The sequence below is a fragment of the Oncorhynchus nerka genome, linkage group LG20 (genome assembly GCF_034236695.1).
Source record: "Oncorhynchus nerka isolate Pitt River linkage group LG20, Oner_Uvic_2.0, whole genome shotgun sequence".
Classification (NCBI taxonomy): domain Eukaryota; kingdom Metazoa; phylum Chordata; class Actinopteri; order Salmoniformes; family Salmonidae; genus Oncorhynchus; species Oncorhynchus nerka.
This window is the reverse complement of record NC_088415.1, coordinates 4283924-4306689: the sequence shown is the minus strand read 5'-3', so window position 1 is coordinate 4306689 and position 22766 is coordinate 4283924. Positions and strand designations below refer to the sequence as shown.

The following is a 22766-nucleotide window of genomic DNA, read 5'->3' as shown; positions in this document are numbered from 1 at the left end:
TGAATCTGGGCCCAGAAAACCTTCTAGAAAGATCCACTATACCATAATACACTATACCACTTCATAGTGTATTATCTCGGATGGTCTCCACTATACCACTTCATAGTGGATTGTCTCCACTATACCACTTCATAGTGTATCATCCTGGATTGTCTCCACTATACCACTTCATAGTGTATTATCTCCACTATACCACTTCATAGTGTATTATCTCCACTATACCACTTCATAGTGTATTATCTCCACTATACCACTTCATAGTGTATTATCTCCACTATACCACTTCATAGTGTATTATCTCCACTATAACACTTCATAGTGGATTGTCTCCACTATACCACTTCATAGTGTATTATCTCCACTATACCACTTCATAGTGGATTATCTCCACTATACCACTTCATAGTGTATTATCTCGTATTATCTCCACTATACCACTTCATAGTGTATTATCTCGGATTATCTCCACTATACCACTTCATAGTGTATTATCTCCACTATACCACTTCATAGTGTATTATCTCGTATTATCTCCACTATACCACTTCATAGTGTATTATCTCGGATTATCTCCACTATACCACTTCATAGTGTATTATCTCGGATTGTCTCCACTATACCACTTCATAGTGTATTATCTCGTATTATCTCCACTATACCACTTCATAGTGTATTATCTCGGATTGTCTCCACTATACCACTTCATAGTGTATTATCTCCACTATACCACTTCATAGTGTATTGTCTCCACTATACCACTTCATAGTGTATTATCTCAGATGGTCTCCACTATACCACTTCATAGTGTATTATCTCCACTATACCACTTCATAGTGTATTATCTCCACTATACCACTTCATAGTGTATTATCTCCACTATACCACTTCATAGTGTATTATCTCCACTATACCACTTCATAGTGTATTGTCTCCACTATACCACTTCATAGTGTATTATCTCCACTATACCACTTCATAGTGTATTATCTCCACTATACCACTTCATAGTGTATTATCTCGTATTATCTCCACTATACCACTTCATAGTGTATTATCTCGGATTATCTCCACTATACCACTTCATAGTGTATTATCTCCACTATACCACTTCATAGTGTATTATCTCGTATTATCTCCACTATACCACTTCATAGTGTATTATCTCGGATTATCTCCACTATACCACTTCATAGTGTATTATCTCCACTATACCACTTCATAGTGTATTATCTCCACTATACCACTTCATAGTGTATTATCTCCACTATACCACTTCATAGTGTATTATCTCGTATTATCTCCACTATACCACTTCATAGTGTATTATCTCGGATTATCTCCACTATACCACTTCATAGTGTATTATCTCAGATGGTCTCCACTATACCACTTCATAGTGTATTATCTCCACTATACCACTTCATAGTGTATTATCTCGTATTATCTCCACTATACCACTTCATAGTGTATTATCTCGGATTATCTCCACTATACCACTTCATAGTGTATTATCTCCACTATACCACTTCATAGTGTATTATGGTCTGCGGTCGTTCTCCTGTCCTGTGGTTCAGTGTAACCGTACTAGTTTTAACATGATACTAATTATAATAATTATACTAATATAACACTTCATAGTGTATTATCTCCACTATACCACTTCATAGTGGATTATCTCCACTATACCACTTCATAGTGTATTATCTCCACTATACCACTTCATAGTGTATTGTCTCCACTATACCACTTCATAGTGGATTGTCTCCACTATACCACTTCATAGTGTATTATCTCCACTATACCACTTCATAGTGGATTATCTCCACTATACCACTTCATAGTGTATTATCTCCACTATACCACTTCATAGTGTATTATCTCCACTATACCACTTCATAGTGTATTATCTCCACTATACCACTTCATAGTGTATTATCTCCACTATACCACTTCATAGTGTATTATCTCCACTATACCACTTCATAGTGTATTATCTCCACTATACCACTTCATAGTGTATCATCCCGGATGGTCTGCGGTCGTTCTCCTGTCCTGTGGTTCAGCGTAACCATACTAGTTTTAACATGGGATTTTAGTGCTTTTGATCCTGTTGTGTAAAGTGACTTTGGGTGTCTTAAAAAGCATTATAATACTAATAATATTAATTATGATAATACTAATTAAAAATATGAATAGTAATTATAATATGAATAATAATAATATTAATTATGATAATACTAATTAAAATCATACTAATTATAATATCAATACTAATTATAATATGAATAATAATAATATTAATTATGATAATACTAATTAAAATAATACTAATTATATTAATTATGATAATACTAATTATATTAATTATGATAATACTAATTATATTAATTATGATAATACTAATTATATTAATTATGATAATACTAATTATATTAATTATGATAATACTAATTATAACAATTAACATTATAATAATAATAATACCAATAATACTAATTATAATAATTAAAATGAAAATAATAACACTATTTATAATAATATCAACAATTATAACAATACTAATTATAATAATACCAATAATTATTATTATAATAACACCAATAATTATAATAATACTAATAACAGTACTAATAATAACAATTATAAAAAATAATAATATGAATAATAATACCAATAATTATAATAATACTAATTATAATAAAAATAATAATACTACTAATACTATTATAATAATACTAATTATAATAATACTACTAATACTATTATAATAATACAAATTATAATAATACTACTAATACTATTATAATAATACTAATTATAATAATACTACTAATACTATTATAATAATACTAATTATAATAATACTACTAATACTATTATAATAATACTACTAATACTATTATAATAATACTAATTATAATAATACTACTAATACTATTATAATAATAATAATTATAATAAAAATAATAATACTACTAATACTATTATAATAATAATAATTATAATAAAAATAATAATACTACTAATACTATTATAATAATACTAATTATAATAAAAGTAATAATACTACTAATACTATTATAATAATACTAATTATAATAATAATCAACCTAGATCGTGCAATAGGCTGTTTACACACACTAATTATAATAATACCAACAATTATAATAATACTACTAATACTATTATAATAATACTAATTATAATAATACCAACAATTATAATAATACTAATTATAATAAAAATAATAATACTAATTATAATAATACTACTAATACTATTATAATAATACTACTAATACTATTATAATAATACTAATTATAATAATACTAATAATACTATTATAATAATACAACTAATACTATTATAATAATACTACTAATACTATTATAATATAATATAATATATAATATAATAATGCAATAGGCTGTTTACACACACTAATTATAATAATACCAACAATTATAATAATACTAATTATAATAAAAATAATAATACTAATAATAATACCAATTATAATAATAATAAACCTAGATCGTGCAATAGGCTACGTTTACACACACAGCTCTATTTTGATGATTTTTTACACTATTTGGTCTGTTGACCAATCAGATCTTTTGACCATAATTGGATAACCTGTGTAAACACAGCCTGTGTAGGTGTTTAACATATCAGCCAAGCACATAACACGATATAACGACGTGATGCCCAACTGCACAGTCGATAACGTAGCACGCAGCCAGCCATTGGTCGATGCCACGCAACCTGCCAGTCAACGTGCCACTGTACTGTGAACACCATGTGTATCCTGTCTAGACGGATGAACTTGGATTTAATTTCCTCGTCGGGCAGGTTAACTCGAGCCGTCACTCACCTATGTCTAAGATCCACAGATCCCCCAGACGACAACCACTCATGCCTCCATAGATGACCAGACGGGACTTCTCTGTGTAGACGACGGCGGTGTGGCTCTCTCTGGGCGGGGGCAACACCCCGTAGGTGATGGGGATGTCCCAACCCACCACACTGGAGCCGGCACGCAGCTCCAACATATACAGATCATTCAGGTATCTGGGGTGGTGGAGGAAAGGAAACACAGTTAAATTTTATTCTGTTCCATCATTACGCTGTAAGAAAAAGACTAGCTTGTGTTAAATGTTTCTATGTTTTGACAATGCCTACATTAACACCACCCAAACACCACATTGGATGGTAGACCCCCCTAGAGTTCGCTGCGGGCCCCGATGTTCCTCTGTCTCATGATGATTACAGCCTCCCTTCATCTGGTTATATCTATAGTGTTTGGCAAGGTTACGGGTTCAATCCCAACAGGGATCACTGTGTACTGTGAGTCAATAATCTATTGGACAGGGGGTTAAAGTATCAACCAATCCACTAACTGAAACGTGGACAACGTTCTCCCGTGAGTTTAACTGCTTCCTGTTGAAACGTATAAAACACACTAAAGGGTACAGAAATATGTTTTGAGCCAAAACAGTGTTGTTGTTTTTTTTAATACACACACAACTGCAAACTTCAAGAAGGGCATTCAAGGAGTTGGTTTGATGGGAAGTCGTGATGTCAACGGCCTCCCACCTTCTTGAGGAACAGAGGAGCATTAGAAAACAAAAGAAGAAAGCTGACTTAAGAAATCCCCCCCTGTGCTACTAAAGAAATCCCCCCCGTGCTACTAAAGAAATCCCCCCCTGTGCTACTAAAGAAATCCCCCCCGTGCTACTAAAGAAATCCCCCTGTGCTACTAAAGAAATCCCCCCGTGCTACTAAAGAAATCCCCCCGTGCTACTAAAGAAATCCCCCTGTGCTACTAAAGAAATCCCCCCGTGCTACTAAAGAAATCCCCCTGTGCTACTAAAGAAATCCCCCTGTGCTACTAAAGAAATCCCCTGTGCTACTAAAGAAATCCCCCTGTGCTACTAAAGAAATCCCCCTGTGCTACTAAAGAAATCCCCCTGTGCTACTAAAGAAATCCCCCCTGTGCTACTAAAGAAATCCCCCTGTGCTACTAAAGAAATCCCCCGTGCTACTAAAGAAATCCCCCTGTGCTACTAAAGAAATCCCCCGTGCTACTAAAGAAATCCCCCCGTGCTACTAAAGAAATCCCCCTGTGCTACTAAAGAAAACCCCCGTGCTACTAAAGAAAACCCCCTGTGCTACTAAAGAAATCCAGAAATCCCCCCGTGCTACTAAAGAAATCCAGAAATCCCCCCTGTGCTACTAAAGAAATCCCCCTGTGCTACTAAAGAAATCCCCCCGTGCTACTAAAGAAATCCAGAAATCCCCCCCTGTGCTACTAAAGAAATCCCCCCTGTGCTACTAAAGAAATCCCGTACCAATCCTGTCTCGGAGCTCTACGGACAATTCCTTCGACCTCATGTCTTGGTTTTTGCTCTGACATGCAGTCAACTGTGGGACCTTTATATAGACAGGGTGTGTGCCTTTTCAAATCATGTCCAATCATTTGAATTTAACAGGATGCACCTGAGCTCAAAGCAATGGGTGTGAATACTTATGTAAATAAAATCCTGTTGTTACTTTCATGATGGGGTATTGTGTGTAGGTTGATGAGGAAATACATCTATTTAATCCATTTTTAGAATAAGGCTGTAACGTAACAAAATGTGTAGAAAGTCAAGGGGTCTGAATACTTTCCAAATGCAACTGTATATAAAATAATTATTCACTCAAAATATTTTGTTGTTTCTATTACAAAGTAGACCAATGTCATTAACATTTGAAGACGCCATTGGCCCTTTAAGAGTTGGCCCTTTAAGAGCTGGCCCTTTAAGAGTTCTATTGCTGCTCCAAACACGCTCGATACTCCAGTTGTAACTGCATGTGTAAAACAATGCCACTCGCACAATTGAAAGAGTAGAGAAGTAAATGTGGTAGCGATAAAAAACTGGGATTCCTCTTTTTTTTTTAACAAAAGGCCCAAACTGCTTTCAATAGTTTTCCCAGAATTGCATGGGTGGTGAGGACAGTGAGTGAGTGGTGAGGACAGCCCAGTACGTCACTGGGAACATGCCCCCCCAGTGGGTGGTGAGGACAGCCCAGTACGTCACTGGGAACATGCCCCCCCCAGTGGGTGGTGAGGACAGCCCAGTACGTCACTGGGAACATGCTCCCCCCCCCCCCCCAGTGGGTGGTGAAGACAACCCAGTACATCACAGGGAACATGCTCCCCCCCCCCACCCCCAATTTGTGTTGCCAAACAGTTACAAATATGGTTTTAAAGAATTTGGCAACTCGTCCAACCGGCCTCACAACCGCAGACCACGAGCAACCACGCCAGCCCAAGACCTCCACATCCGGCTTCTTCAAATGCGGGATGGGTCTGAGACCAGACACACAGACAGCCGATGAAAATGTGGGTTTGCACAACGGTAGACTCTGCACATTCCGTTTCTGTCAGAAACGGTGTCAGGGAAGCTCATCTGCGCGCTCGTCGTCCTCACCAGGGTCTTGACCTCACTGCAGTTCGGCATCGTCACCAACTTCAGTGTGCAAATGTTCACCTTCGACGGCCACTGGCGCGCTGGAGAAGTGTGCTCTTCACGGATGAATCCGGTTTCAACTGTACCAGGGAGATGGCAGACAGTCCCGAGGCCCTTTGTCGTTCCATTCATCCACCGCCATCACTTCACGTATCAACATGATATGCATACTCACCAGACATGTCACTCATTGTTCATGTTTGGGATGCTCTGGATCGACAGCGTGTTCCAGTTCCCACCAATATACAGCAACATCACAGAGCCATTGAAGTGGGACAACATTCCACAGGCTACAATCAACAGCCTGATCAAGTCTATGTTTATTTATTTTACCTTTATTTAACTAGGCAAGTCAGTTAAGAAAAAAATTCTTATTTTCAATGACGGCCTAGGAACAGTGGGTTAACTGCCTGTTCAGGGGCAGAACGACAGATTTGTACCTTGTCAGCTCGGGGATTTGAACTTGCAACCTTTCAGTTACTAGTCCAATGCTCTAACCACTAGGCTACCCTGCCGCCCCATGAAGGAGATGCACTACATGAGGCAAATGGTGGTTACAACAGATACTGACTGGTTTTGTGATCCAGAAGCCTTTTTTTTTTTTTTTAAAGGTAGCTGTGACCAACAGATGTATATCTGTATTCCCAGTCATGTGAAATCCATAGACTAGGGCCTAATGAACATTTCAATTGACTGATTTCCTTATATGAACTGTAATTTATTTTATTTTGCTCAGTATATATTGATGTAGTGTACCTGGGGATGTTGTTCTTGGGGTCCTCGCTGTCGTTAGCCAGTCCTCCGAAAAGGTAGCATTTGTTCCCTACCAGGGAGAAGCTGTGGCCCAGACGGGGACAGGGAGGAGGGCCGTTCTTAGGAGATTTGGCCTTCAGACGCTTCCACTCCCAGCGGCTAGCCTGTGGACAGCCGGAGAAAATAACATCATGCAGATGATAACTCCCTAACAAGCTTGGGTGTGGCCCTACGATCTCCAACTAGCCTAGGCTGACATCTGATGCAAAACAGAGAAATTGGTTTAAATTGACAGAATACAATATACAGATTTTGTTTGTGCAAACTGTTTAGTGTTTTACGCCCCAATGTATCACGAAATAACAAATCAGTGTATTCAGTGGGCTGAGCGTGTACCTGCAGTTCATACAGATCATTGCTGTATTTGCCATATTCCACCATCCCTCCGAACACCAGCAGCCTGGTGCCGTCGCACACGAAACCATACGCAGCACAGCCAGGCGGGATGTCGCCACGGACAGCAGGAATGAACCACTGGTTGGTCGCTGAAACACAATTAACTCTTAGATTAATGACAACCCCTATTTATTTAATATATTAACAATTAGCTATTAGCTATTTAACAAATGCTACTGTAGTTAACAAATGTTATCTGTGTTTATCATCTGCAGTTATTTATTTTATTTTTTTTGCATTTTTGTTTAGCGGCCAACTATTTGACATGCCATTTTGACAGTGCTCAGGTACGCTTAAAAAAATAGCACAACATAGAATGCATCGTGGATTAGTGTTTAATAATGATTGATCTTTGTTGATATTATGACGTTGCTGTTTTCTATTAACCCGCCATTTCTCTCTGGATTTTCTCTCCAATCAGCACCCAAGGCGAACCATTACCCACATAACTAACTACTGATCCCATTACATTTCACGCACGTCAACACTGGCGCTTGCTTACCTTGCAAAATGATGAGCAATACAGAAGTCACATTTTAACCATGTACCAAACTGTCAAACACAGAGGTGCATTGCTAATTCACTATGTTGAACGACAATGCATAAACGGATTAAGTACTTGGTTAAAATAATATGTATAGGTAGTTTGCTAGCCAACCATACATTCTATTTCTATATAATAACTGACTAGCACAATTTAGCGGAAGCGTTAGTTAGAATCCAATTGCTAAAAAATGTTAACGATAGGATTTAACCATATGTACTAAATGTATGCATGAACCACTGGACGTTAAACCTTACCTGTGTTATAAACGTGCAACTCATCCACAATTCCTTCATTGCCCCCCCCGAAAACGACCATCAATTCTTTGATTGCAACCGCACGGTGCCCATGTCGGGGCCGGGGTACAGGACCGGACCAACCCAAAACCCGCTTCCACCGTGGCTGCAGGACTGAGCCAGATGCCATTGTGCCGGGAGATGAAGTTCCTCTTTGAGTGGGGAAAAAAAAATCCAAATTGAAAAGCTTTTCAATATTAGTTGAAAATTGAGATAAATAGCTAAAAGTATAACAATGCTAAATGAACTAGCTCGCTAGTTAGCTCCTGTCAGGAATAGCCAGCTAGTTGGCTAACGCTAAGCTAACAGGATTAATAACCGCGTCCTGCTAAAATACTGCACACAAAAATATATATATATATATAAAATCAAGATGTGTTTGTTTTGATCCCAGTTCAAGTCCAATTGTATATAGTTGTATTGAGAATAGGTCCAGGCGGCTGTGATTCTATCTTACTAGCTAAGAGTAGCAAGCAAGCTTATTTAGCCAAGAAGAAGCTAAATAAAAAATCTATGGGAGCCGCCATTTTACCTTGCTCGACGCTTTGCAGAAAATTTGTAGGAAAAAAAGCCGGCAGGTCAAAACAACATAAATCCGTAACACCATGAATGCACAGCCATTTATAAAAATAAATAATGTAAAATAAAATGGTGTTACTCGCAGTCAACTTTGTGCATCTCTTCAAAATTCACACAATACATTTTGTTTGTTGTGTTTTGCAGTTAATAGTTCCACATAAGCAAAACGGTGCGATTCAATGGGTGCCGCCATCTTGGCGCAAACTAACCACCCAAAATGGCCGACACAAATTAGGCGCTGAACCCAGTTTGCTAGTTACGACTGAATTTTTTTAAAATTATAATTATATATATTTACGAGTTAGCTTACTTCCACGTATATAATTTACAATCCAAATGTACATTTGGATATTATTGTCCCGGGAAGGTAGCCACACCAGCTGTTTATTTTTTCATGCTTTTATCATGAGCAGAAATGCATATTTAATGTTATTCAGGACATTTTTATTTTATTTAGATGCAGATATGTTGATTTAATTGTAACCTGTTTCCAACAGTACCACTCCAATTGTCATCTCTAGTAATTGTTGCTAAAGTTCCAGGCAGGCAACGTTCATTTGTGTTGTTTTGTTGTACTGTGATGGTACCTGACAAAAGCTAGCTAGTTAGCTGTCAAAAAGGCGCTGGTTTAGCTAACAGCTAGCTAGCTAACACTAGTGAAGCATCTTTGATAGTCCGCTAGCTAGCTAATACTGCAAATCAAGATTCAAAATAACATTACTGACAGATTATACATAGCATTTCAACAGAACCCAGATAGCATTTAGCATATAGCTATTTAGCTTCTTAGCTAGCTCTCTCGTTAACGTTAGCTTCCGGCTTAGAAGCTAAAGTTAATATCCTTCTTGACCAAGTACAGCTAGTTATGAATGACGAGCAATCTTAGTACAAACCTAACATGGTAGAATAATTTGGGGGGAAATTTTAAGTTGAACTTCTTTTATTAACGTATCTTTCATTGAAGCATTAACAGTTATAAATTACTTTTCCTTATTAGCCTTGCTAGCAAGTGAGCCAACTTCCCTCAAGAAAAATGGCGGAGATACCGTCACAACAAAAAGCAATGAGAAAAAAAAAGAAAAGTTGAAATTATCAATACCACATTATACTTACACGTTAATTGTAACTAATCAAAAGTCTCGAGAGCGGGACTCAATTTAAGAAATTGCACCCAGATAATTATATCAGTTAAAATGAGAAGCTAGTACTGTCTTTGGCTACTTCTCATGCCGCCCAGGAAGCCGCCATTTTCTCATCTGCAGCAAACAAACACCAGTATCCAGAAGCCCATAGTGGAGATGGCGAACAAAGTGGCTTGCTGAAACCAGCAAAGGCTGTCTCACCACTCCAACAAGAGGGCAAAGCTTTGCAGGACACTACATGGCATCAATTGGCCTAGACCAGGCTGCATGTAAATGGTTCAAAAACAACTTCACTGATAGAACTCAATGTATTTTTGTTCAGTGTAGTAGAAAGCAGATTATGAATGTTGACTAAATATCGGTCCAAGACCATAGCGAAATCATCTATATGAACGCAGTTTATCATAGCGCAGTGGCATCCAAACATTTCTCCAAGTTTCACCATCATTGTAGAGTTCTAGTTATTTTGTTTCTTTGATTTCAGAAGTAATTTCTGAAGATCATTATTTAATGTAATTAGGGATTAATTTACATCTGTCCCTCATTTTAAGGTCAATCCTGTTACGTGAACTGAACTGTAATTTTAATATGATTAAACTATTCCTTTAAAAACAAAAAGGTAAACTTTTGGTTTCATGAGCTGAAATAAAAGATCCCAAAATGGTACATAAGAACAAAAATCTTATTTCTCTCAAATGTTGTGCACAAATGTGTTTACATCCCTGTTAGTGAGCATTTCTCCTTTGCCAAGATAATCCATCCACCTGATAGGTGTGGCATATCAAGAAGCTGATTGAACAGCAATATCATTACACAGGTGCACCTTGTGCTAGGAACAATAAAAGGGCAATCTAAAATGTGCAGTTTCATCACAACACAATGCCACAGATGTCTCAAGTTTTTAGGGGGTGTGCAATTGGCATGCTGACTGCAGGAATGTCCACCAGAGCTGTTGCCAGAGAATTTAATGTTCATTTAGCCACCTCTGTCGTTTTAGAGAATTAGGCAGTACGCCCAACTGGCCTCACAACCCCAGACCCTGTGTAACCATGACAACCCAGGACCTCCACATCCGGCTTCTTCACCTGCGGGATCGTCTTGAGACCAGCCACCTGGACAGCTGATGAAACTGTGGGTCTGTACAAACGGTCAGAAGCAGTCTCTGGGAAGCACATCTGCGTGCTCGTCATCCTCACCAGGGTCTTGACTTGACTGCAGTTCAGTGTCGTAACCGACTTCAGTGGGCAAATGCTCACCTTCAATGGACACTGGTGAAGTGTCCTCTTCACAGATTAATCCCATAGGATGCGTTTTTCATCATACAGGGTTGATTTATGTATTTTGAAAGTTGCATATCTTGAAACCTTGAGTGCTAACAAGCAAAACATTTTGGGACTATGTCAACAATCGACTAATGAAACAAACACCAAAATATAGTTTACGGGTTTTCGTTTACTAGTTATTTACTATTGTCATTTTCATTATTTAACCTCTTGAAATGAGAAAACGTGTTTTTATGAAGTTCACAACGTGTATTCTTTATGACATAATGTTAAAATGAGGTGAAATAAAATATAAAATTGGACCAAGTTACACTTTTCAAAAGGCACCGAATTGGTGAAATGACCCAAGTACATTGTGGGACATGTTGTATACATTGGATTAAAATACAATTGTCACAATTACATCTCTTGATAACAAACTCAACACACCAGACAATTCTATAAATTCATATTGTTCACATAATTAAATAATTCACATTGTTGTTGCATTGTCCAGAAGGAACCTGCACGTAAGCCTTTCATTGGATGATGTGTACCATGTGTCTCTCATACATACGACTACCAAAACTTAAATCAATTAATATCCAAATAATTCTACTTTCTTTACGAGAGTAGACAATACATGTTCAGCAGACTTCTAAATCATGATTGATAGGCCTAATTGTGTAAAAATATTTTATTTGTAACTGGCGTATTTCAAGTTATTAGTCGTATGTACGGGATATATCGTCCAATGAGATGCTTAGTTGCGGGTTCCTTCCTGACAATGCAACAATAAGACATCAAATAATAATAATAGAAACATAAAAGGAAACGTCAGTAGAATAGAAAAATACATTTGAGCAGAAGTATAACAGGAAGGCACAATTTAGTCCAATATTTACAGGTTTTTGGGGAAGGTCGGGATGAGGGCAGTGTATAAACTGAGTAGAATTAAGAGTCTGCGTAGCAACAGTTGTGATGTACGTAGCATTAGTGTATGGGTGTGTGTGTGTGTATGGGTGTGTGTATGGGTGAGTGTGTATGGGTGAGTGTGTATGGGTGAGTGTATATGTGTGAGTGTGTATGGGTGAGTGTATATGTGTGAGTGTGTATGGGTGAGTGTGTATGGGTGAGTGTGTATGGGTGAGTGTATATGTGTGAGTGTGTATGGGTGAGTGTGTATGGGTGAGTGTGTATGGGTGAGTGTGTATGGGTGAGTGTATATGTGTGAGTGTGTATGGGTGAGTGCATGTGTATGGGTGTGTGTATATGTGTGAGTGTGTATGGGTGAGTGCATGTGTATATGTGTGAGTGTGTATGGGTGAGTGCATGTGTATGGGTGTGTGTATATGTGTGAGTGTGTATGGGTGAGTGCATGTGTATGGGTGAGTGTGTATGGGTGAGTGCATGTGTATGGGTGTGTGTATATGTGTGAGTGTGTATGGGTGAGTGCATGTGTATGGGTGTGTGTATATGTGTGAGTGTGTATGGGTGAGTGCATGTGTATGGGTGTGTGTATATGTGTGAGTGTGTATGGGTGAGTGTGTATGGGTGTGTGTATATGTGTGAGTGTGTATGGGTGAGTGCATGTGTATGGGTGTGTGTATATGTGTGAGTGTGTATGGGTGAGTGCATGTGTACTAAGGTGCGAAGAATCAGAGCAGGTGGTCAGTCCAGTTCAAGTTTATTTAATGAAAACCTTGACATTCATATTGTACAAATACAAATCATACAGTTGTCTGAATTATCTAAAAGATACATTGTACAAATTGTAACCATAACTAGTGATGCGTGAAAGAAATGCTTGGATTTGATTACATTTCACGATATCAAAACCGCAATGCTTCAGTTTTTTTTTTTTAAATAAAAATGGAACATACTCCAATCCTGCTTTTTTTTTTGTCAAGTCAACATTTGCTTTGCTCTTCCCAAACTGCACTTGCATAACAGCCAATATTGACTGTTGGCCAAAGTATGAGACGCAGATCAGACCCACATGGCTTCGTTTGTTTAGGTACTTGCAGTGTGTAATGGTAGCCTGGGTTGTTAGTTGTGAGCGTTGGTCTGTCTGGGCGTGTTGGCTTGACTCTCACTGGCCTCACTGGAAAGATAATCAAGCTCATCACTCTCTTCTGGTCCTCGGCATTGTGGGTTCATCTCAGCATCTGAAATATCAATATATATATATATCACTATATAATTTATAAAAAAATACAAATATTTTTATTTATTAATATTAAAACAATATAAATATATATTTTGTATTTTATTTATTTTTTTATAAAGTGATTTTGTCATCCCATAAACCAGATAGAAAAACAACAGCTGTTGAGCATACTGACAATAGTACATACTTTGACTTGTAGTCAGATAAGCTATTTGCACCATGACAAGCACAGTTAGGGAGTTGAATGTAAAGGAAAGGTCAGATCACGGAAAGAAAGAGCAGCTTACAAATATCTGAGGAAAAAAAAGCTCTTCGGTCTGTGTTCTGCCTTCGTCATAGAGCGCCATCTTGTGAATGAAACGCTCTTTGCACGCATTTACAACTAGTCAATGGCAGGGCAAGCCTGGCAGAGAGAGAGATTATGTTTCCTAACAGGTCAGATAGACAGTGGTGGGTAAGGGCAGAGGTCCACAACTCCAGGCCACGAGAGATGCAGTCAGTGTTGTTTTTAGTTGTTGCCCCATTTAAAAATCAGTGACTAGTTTAGACCTGGGAAACCAGGGATGTGTTACTTCAGAAGGACACATCGTTTTGCAAAAGAAAAGATATGAATGGACAAGTCTAGGTAGTCTCTCCCTGTTTCATTCCACTTTCTTCCCTTTTGTGCCTAATAACCAATTACAAATTACACTGTCCTTACTGTTACTGAGTATATTTATTTTACTGATGTAAAATGTTATTAATATAACAGTTTTGCTACTAGAGTAAACTATCACTGAAATAACAGGACTGAAGTAAACTATCACTGAAATAACAGGACTGTTACTAGAGTAAACTATCACTGAAATAACAGGACTGCTACTGAAGTAAACTATCACTGAAATAACAGGACTGTTACTAGAGTAAACTATCACTGAAATAACAGGACTGAAGTAAACTATCACTGAAATAACAGGACTGTTACTAGAGTAAACTATCACTGAAATAACAGTACTGTTACTAGAGTAAACTCACTGAAATAACAGGACTGTTACTAGAGTAAACTATCACTGAAATAACAGTACTGTTACTAGAGTAAACTCACTGAAATAACAGGACTGTTACTAGAGTAAACTATCACTGAAATAACAGGACTGTTACTAGAGTAAACTATCACTGAAATAACAGGACTGTTACTAGAGTAAACTATCACTGAAATAACAGGACTGTTACTAGAGTAAACTCACTGAAATAACAGTACTGTTACTAGAGTAAACTATCACTGAAATAACAGGACTGTTACTAGAGTAAACTATCACTGAAATAACAGTACTGTTACTAGAGTAAACTATCACTGAAATAACAGTACTGTTACTAGAGTAAACTATCACTGAAATAACAGTACTGTTACTAGAGTAAACTATCACTGAAATAACAGTACTGTTACTAGAGTAAACTATCACTGAAATAACAGGACTGTTACTGAAGTAAACTATCACTGAAATAACAGGACTGTTACTAGAGTAAACTATCACTGAAATAACAGGACTGTTACTGAAGTAAACTATCACTGAAATAACAGGACTGTTACTAGAGTAAACTATCACTGAAATAACAGGACTGTTACTAGAGTAAACTATCACTGAAATAACAGGACTGTTACTGAAGTAAACTATCACTGAAATAACAGGACTGTTACTAGAGTAAACTATAAATGAAATAACAGGACTGTTACTGAAGTAAACTATCACTGAAATAACAGGACTGAAGTAAACTATCACTGAAATAACAGGACTGTTACTAGAGTAAACTATCACTGAAATAACAGGACTGAAGTAAACTATCACTGAAATAACAGGACTGTTACTAGAGTAAACTATCACTGAAATAACAGGACTGCTACTGAAGTAAACTATCACTGAAATAACAGGACTGAAGTAAACTATCACTGAAATAACAGGACTGCTACTGAAGTAAACTATCACTGAAATAACAGGACTGAAGTAAACTATCACTGAAATAACAGGACTGTTACTAGAGTAAACTATCACTGAAATAACAGGACTGTTACTGAAGAAGGCTATTTGAGAACTCTTTCCATCCCTGCTGATGAACATGACCCAAAAGGTGCGTTTTAACGGGCACTGACGAAGTAAAACTAAAATCCCCAATGAATGCAGCCCTCATGGAGTTGAGCTGTGCACCCTCTACCCCTGGGCTCTGAGACAACTAATCCTCTTACCTGACGCTGAGCACGGGGACCTGGAGCGTAACTGTCTGGCTGGTGAAGACCAACCACACGGCATGGAGGTCTGGGGGTCTGATCGGGTGTCACTATGGGGGAGCTGAGAGGGAGGAGCACAGTACTGGGAATAACCTTGGCTCTCGTCTGATTCACATGGACCAAGGAAGGAGGAGGAGGAAGGAGGGAGGACCGAGGACGGGTGAGGCGAGATCGAGTAGGGGTGTGGAGGGCAGTGGTAGGTGTCTTCCAGTGGACCCACTTTTGACAGAACGTCTGTTAGGCAGTCTATACATGAGTCTATGGATGATTGAGGAGGTTTGGGGAAGGACTGTTGAGAAGGAGAAGAAGAGGAGGATACGGCTTTGTCCGAGGCCTTCAAACTGGTATGGATGTCTTGAAGCGCCTGGAACACCTAGGAGTCACGTCACAATTAGGGTTGGAGTCAAGTCCATTTCAACTCAGGAAGTACACTGAAATTACAATTCTCTTCAATGCTTTTCAACGAGGGAAATTGGAATTCGGATTTACTTTCTGAATTGACTGTAATTTAAATTTAATTGAGCCTGGTCACTTGTTTAAATTCACACGGTGACAAGTATTACCTCTGTCATGGGGGGCCTTTTCTTCCCCCGGGCCTCCAGACAGCGACAGGCCAGAGTAGTCAGATCCAGGGAGCCGTGTGGGGCTGGAGAAGAGGAGCCCGGACCTGCCGTACAAACCCTGGATGAGCTAGAAAGAGAGCCTCCCATCAGTCTGGGGTCCAGGTGCTTCTGCCAGATATGTGTAGCGGCTGGAGGAATACTAGACTGTTCCTGGGACACTTTCTCTGAAGTCCTTTTTGACCTCCCTTTGACCTGATGACCTCCGTCGTCTTCAGCCTCCTTCACCAGGTCTTTCTGAAGAGGTAAATTATACAAGACGTTAAGTTTTTTTATTTTTTAAACTGCCAGACATTATTACATTATACAGGTTACAGAACATCTGATCGGTCGTGTCAGTGTGACTAGTGGTTCATGGGGTCTTTTATTTCTCTCGCAAGGAACAGAGATTAGAGTCTCAACTGCGTCACCCTCACCAGGTAGACCGCTTTGGATTGGCTGTGGTCCACTTCTAAAGCTCTACGACCAGTCAGAGCCTCCAGCAGCACCTGAGGAAGAGAAGACAAGGAAGGTGATTGTGTGACATCACATCTACCAGGTCATTGAAACAGTAGTTTTGGTGGGCATCTATGTTGTGTGTATCTGTAGGTCTGTGAGCATCGCATAGTACAGTAGTACAATAGTAGAGTAGAGTAGTACATTAGTATAGTAGTATAGTACAGTAATATAGCAGAGTAGTAGAGTAGTACATCAGTATAGTATAGTAGTATAGTACAGTAATATAGTAGTATAGTACAGTAGTACACTAGTAGAGTAGAGTAGTATAGTACAGTAATACAGTAGAGTAGCACAGTAGTACATTAGTATAGCGGAGTAGTATAGTACAGTAATATAGTAGTATAGCACAGTAGTACATTAGTTTAGTAGAGTAGTACATCAGTGTAGTAGAGTATTAAAGTACAGTAATAGGGTAGTATAGTACAGTAGCATAGTACAGTAGTATGTTAGTATAGTAGTACATTAGTATAGTAGAGTAGTACATTAGTGTAGTAGAGTAGTATAGTACAGTAATATTGTAGAGTAGTATAGCACAGTAGTACATTAGTATAGTATAGTAGTATATTACCTTAATATAGTAGTATAGTACAGTAGTACACTAGTATAGTAGAGTAGTATAGTACAGTAATACAGTAGAGTAGCACAGTAGTACATTAGTATAGTGGAGTAGTATAGTACAGTAATATAGTAGTATAGCACATTAGTAAAATAGAGAAGTATAGTACAGTAATATAGTAGAGTAGTAGAGTACAGTAGTACATTAGTATAGTACAGTAATATAGTAGAGTAGTAGAGTACAGTAGTACATTAGTATAGTACAGTAATATAGAGTAGTATAGTACAGCAGTAAATTATTATAGTAGTATAGTACAGTAAGATAGAGTAGTATAGCACAGTAATATAGTAGTATAGTAGAGCCGTGTGGTACAGTAATACATCAGTATAGTATAGTAGTATAGTGCAGTAATAAAAAGTAGTATAGCAGTACATTAGTATAGTATAGTAGAGTGGTATAGTACAGTAGTAAATCAGTATAAGAGTATAGTACAATAATATAGTAGTATAGTACAGTAGTACATTAGTATAGTACAGTAATATGGCACAGTAGTACGTTCATATAGTATAGTACAGTAGTACATTTGTATAGTACTATAGTAGAGTAGTACACTAGTAGAGTAGAGTAGTATTGTACAGTAATATAGTAGCGTAGTATAGTGCATTCGTATAGTACAGTAGTACATTTGTATAGTAGAGTACTATAGTACAGTAGTACACTAGTAGAGTAGAGTATTATAGTACAGTAATACAGTAGAGTAGCACAGTAGTTCATTAGTATAGTGGAGTAGTATAGTACAGTAATATAGTAGTATAGCACAGTAGTACATTAGTATAGTATATAGTATAGTGCAGTAATATAGTAGATGAGTAGAGTAGTATAGTACCGTAGTACATTAGTATAGTAGAGTAGTATAGGACAGTAATAAAGTAGAGTAGTATAGTACAGTAATATAGTAGAGTAGTATAGTACAGTAGTACATTAGTACAGTAGTACATTAGCATAGTACAGTTGTACATAGTAGAGTAGTATAGTAGAGCAGCATAGTACTGTAATATAGAGCAGTATAGTACATTAGTATAGTAGAGTAGTATAGTACAGTAATAGTAGAGTAGTAGAGTAGTACATTAGTATAGTACAGTAATATAGTACAGTAGTGCATTAGTATAGTGGAGTAGTATAGTACTATAGTACAGTAGTACATTAGTATAGTAGAGTAGTACAGTAATACAGTAGAGTAGCACAGTAGTTCATTAGTATAGTGGAGTAGTATAGCACAGTAGTACATTAGTATAGTATATAGTATAGTGCAGTAATATAGTAGATGAGTAGAGTAGTATAGTACCGTAGTACATTAGTATAGTAGAGTAGTGTAGGACAGTAATAAAGTAGAGTAGTATAGTACAGTAATATAGTAGAGTAGTATAGTACAGTAGTACATTAGTATAGTACAGTAATATAGAGTAGTATAGTACAGCAGTAAATTAGTATAGTAGTATAGTACAGTAAGATAGAGTAGTATAGCACAGTAATATAGTAGTATAGTAGAGCAGTGTAGTACAGTAGTACATCAGTATAGTATAGTAGTATAGTGCAGTAATATAGAGTAGTATAACAGTACATTAGTATAGTATAGTAGAGTGGTATAGTACAGTAGTAAATCAGTATAATAGTATAGTACAGTAAGATAGAGTAGTATAGTACAGTAATATAATAGTATAGTACAGTAGTACATTAGTGTAGTATAGCACAGTAGTACATTAGTATAGTACAGTAATAGAGTAATATGGCACAGTAGTACGTTCATATAGTAGAGTACTATAGTACAGTAGTACACTAGTAGAGTAGAGTAGTATAGTACAGTAGTACATTAGTACATTAGTATAGTAGAGTAATACATAGTAGAGTAGTATAGTAGAGCAGCATAGTACTGTAATATAGAACAGTATAGTACATTAGTATAGTACAGTAATAGTAGAGTAGTAGAGTAGTACATTAGTATAGTATAGTAATATAGTACAGTAGTACATAAGTATAGTACAGTAATATAGAGTGTTATAGTAGAGCAGTAAAGTACAGTAATGTAGTACAGTAGTACATAAGTATAGTACAGTAATATAGAGTGTTATAGTAGAGTAGTAAAGTACAGTAATATAGTAGAGTAGTACATAAGTATAGTATAGTAATACAGAGTAGTATAGTAGAGTGTTATAGTAGAGTAGTATAGTACATGTTCCTAGACCAGTTAACCCACTGTTCCTAGACCAGTTAACCCACTGTTCCTAGACCAGTTAACCCACTGTTCCTAGGCCTTCATTGAAAATAAGAATTTGTTCTTAACGGACTTGCCTAGTTAAATAAAGGTAAAATAAATTAGTATAGTAGAGTAGTATAGTACAATAGTACATTAATATAATAGAGTAATGTAGCCCAGTACAGTAGTATAGTAGTATACTATTATATACTACTAGGCTACTGTATAATAGTGTAGTCCAGTGTGTGCTTTCCTCCTACCACTCCAAAGCTGAAGATGTCAATGGCTACTCCCAACGCGCCTGTTTTGAGGTATTCGTCAGGTAAGTACGCCTGTGTTCCCCTCACTGTCTTGGTATAGGCTACCGTGGTGGTTCTACCAGCGGACCTACTGCTGGGGCTACAGCAGAACCGGGCCAGGCCAAAGTCCCCCAGCTTAGGCTCCAGGTGCTCGTCTAGTAGGATGTTAGAGCTGGAGTGGGATCGATCAAAAAAAGAAAACCAAGCATTTAGGATCAATGCAAACTTCAGTTATTTCTTGTGCCAAGTTGTCCTTCAAAAATGTCAGAGCATCAGCTGTGGATCTGTCATCACCTGGTTAATCTTCTAGAGGCTAATTTCTCATTTCAAAGATGAGATGGAGACTTAATATGGTAGTAAGAAATGATGGGGACAAAGGTATGATTCAGTCAACAGAGCAGCCTACCTCTTGCCTGTTGACTCAGCCTACCTCTTGCCTGTTGACTCAGCCTGAATATAACAGAGCAGCCTACCTCTTGCCTGTTGACTCAGCCTGAATATAACAGAGCAGCCTACCTCTTGCCTGGTGACTCAGCCTGAATATAACAGAGCAGCCTACCTCTTGCCTGTTGACTCAGTCTGAATATAACAGAGCAGCCTACCTCTTACCTGGTGACTCAGTCTGAATATAACAGAGCAGCCTACCTCTTGCCTGGTGACTCAGCCTGAATATAACAGAGCAGCCTACCTCTTGCCTGTTGACTCAGCCTGAATATAACAGAGCAGCCTACCTCTTACCTGGTGACTCAGTCTGAATATAACAGAGCAGCCTACCTCTTGCCTGTTGACTCAGTCTGAATATAACAGAGCAGCCTACCTCTTGCCTGGTGACTCAGCCTGAATATAACAGAGCAGCCTACCTCTTACCTGGTGACTCAGCCTGAATATAACAGAGCAGCCTACCTCTTGCCTGTTGACTCAGTCTGAATATAACAGAGCAGCCTACCTCTTGCCTGGTGACTCAGCCTGAATATAACAGAGCAGCCTACCTCTTGCCTGGTGACTCAGCCTGAATATAACAGAGCAGCCTACCTCTTGCCTGGTGACTCAGCCTGAATATAACAGAGCAGCCTACCTCTTGCCTGGTGACTCAGCCTGAATATAACAGAGCAGCCTACCTCTTGCCTGGTGACTCAGCCTACCTCTTGCCTGTTGACTCAGCCTGAATATAACAGAGCAGCCTACCTCTTGCCTGTTGACTCAGCCTGAATATAACAGAGCAGCCTACCTCTTGCCTGTTGACTCAGCCTGAATATAACAGAGCAGCCTACCTCTTGCCTGTTGACTCAGCCTGAATATAACAGAGCAGCCTACCTCTTGCCTGTAGCGCAGTAAGAGTCGAGTGGAGACGAGAACGGGTTCGGTTCAGTCGGTCTTCCTGATGAGCCTTAGCCAGTTAGCTAGTTTGTAGATGTGGCTACACACTTCAGGGACAATTAGAAACTTGTCTGCCGAAGTTGGGACTTGGGATTGTGTTCAGAATAATTTTGTTTCAATCTGAGTTATTGCTATTTAAAAAAAAAATGTTTTACTAAAATATAACGTTAATGCTGTAGTTGTACATTTTCGGTGAAAATCACTATAATCGCTTTCGCTGTCACCCTGGCCTGATATTAACTACACTATCTAGCTACAGTACTCCCCCCTCCTTACTGGCCTGATATTAACTACACTATCTAGCTACCTCCCTCTCCTTACTGGCCTGATATTAACTACACTATCTAGCTATTTCCCTCTCCTTACTGGCCTGATATTGACGACACTATCTAGCTACAGTACTCCCCCCTCCTTACTGGCCTGATCTTGACTACACTATCTAGCTATTTCCCTCTCCTTACTGGCCTGATATTGACTACACTATCTAGCTACAGTACTCCCCTCTCCTTGCTGGCCTGATATTGACTACACTATCCAACTACACTACTTCCCTCTCCTTGCTGGCCTGATATTAACTACACTATCTAGCTACTTCCCTCCTTACTGGCCTGATATTGACTACACTATCTAGCTACTTCCCTCTCCTTACTGGCCTGATATTGACTACACTATCCAACTACTTTCCTCTCCTTACTGGCCTGATATTGACTACACTATCCAACTACTTTCCTCTCCTTGCTGGCCTGATATTGACTACACTATCTAGCTACTTCCCTCTCCTTACTGGCCTGATATTGACTACACTATCTAGCTACTTTCCTCTCCTTGCTGGCCTGATATTAACTACACTATCCAGCTACTTCCCTCTCCTTACTGGCCTGATATTGACTACACTATCTAGCTACTTCCCTCTCCTTACTGGCCTGATATTGACTACACTATCTAGCTACTTCCCTCTCCTTACTGGCTTGATATTGACTACACTATCTAGCTACTTCCCTCTCCTTACTATGGCAAGCGGGAGCGAAGGACACTTTGCCCCATGTTGTTGTGGCCAGCTAGCAGTGCAAACTCTCCCTATTGAGCAGTAGACTATCACGGTGAAATCCAGATGGTTACTAAATACCAATATTACAAGTTATTTCTCGCGTAGGAAGTTATCCTACTCTAAATAAAATCAAG

The 22766-nt window shown here is 38.2% G+C and overlaps 2 protein-coding genes across 3 annotated transcripts in view; both read right to left on the bottom strand.

The window, feature by feature from the left end:
- LOC115121975 (host cell factor 1-like) overlaps positions 1-10468 on the bottom strand; it is an 81941-nt gene extending 71473 nt beyond the window's left edge. Inside the window, 5 exon segments of the mRNA XM_065005136.1 lie at positions 3875-4071; positions 7272-7432; positions 7665-7813; positions 8526-8716; positions 10257-10468. Coding sequence (XP_064861208.1) covers positions 3875-4071; positions 7272-7432; positions 7665-7813; positions 8526-8694 — 676 coding nt within the window. The 5' untranslated portion in view covers positions 8695-8716; positions 10257-10468.
- Positions 10469-13217: 2749 nt separating this feature from the next.
- The window catches only part of irak1 (interleukin-1 receptor-associated kinase 1), a 36319-nt gene continuing 26770 nt past the window's right edge, over positions 13218-22766 (bottom strand). For both annotated transcript variants that reach the window (XM_065005134.1, XM_065005135.1), the window contains 5 exons: positions 20169-20379; positions 17017-17088; positions 16544-16837; positions 15939-16353; positions 13218-13715 (listed from right to left, as the gene is read on the bottom strand). In XM_065005134.1, coding sequence (XP_064861206.1) covers positions 13597-13715; positions 15939-16353; positions 16544-16837; positions 17017-17088; positions 20169-20379 — 1111 coding nt within the window. In that variant the 3' untranslated portion in view covers positions 13218-13596. The remainder of the gene's footprint in view (positions 13716-15938; positions 16354-16543; positions 16838-17016; positions 17089-20168; positions 20380-22766) is intronic.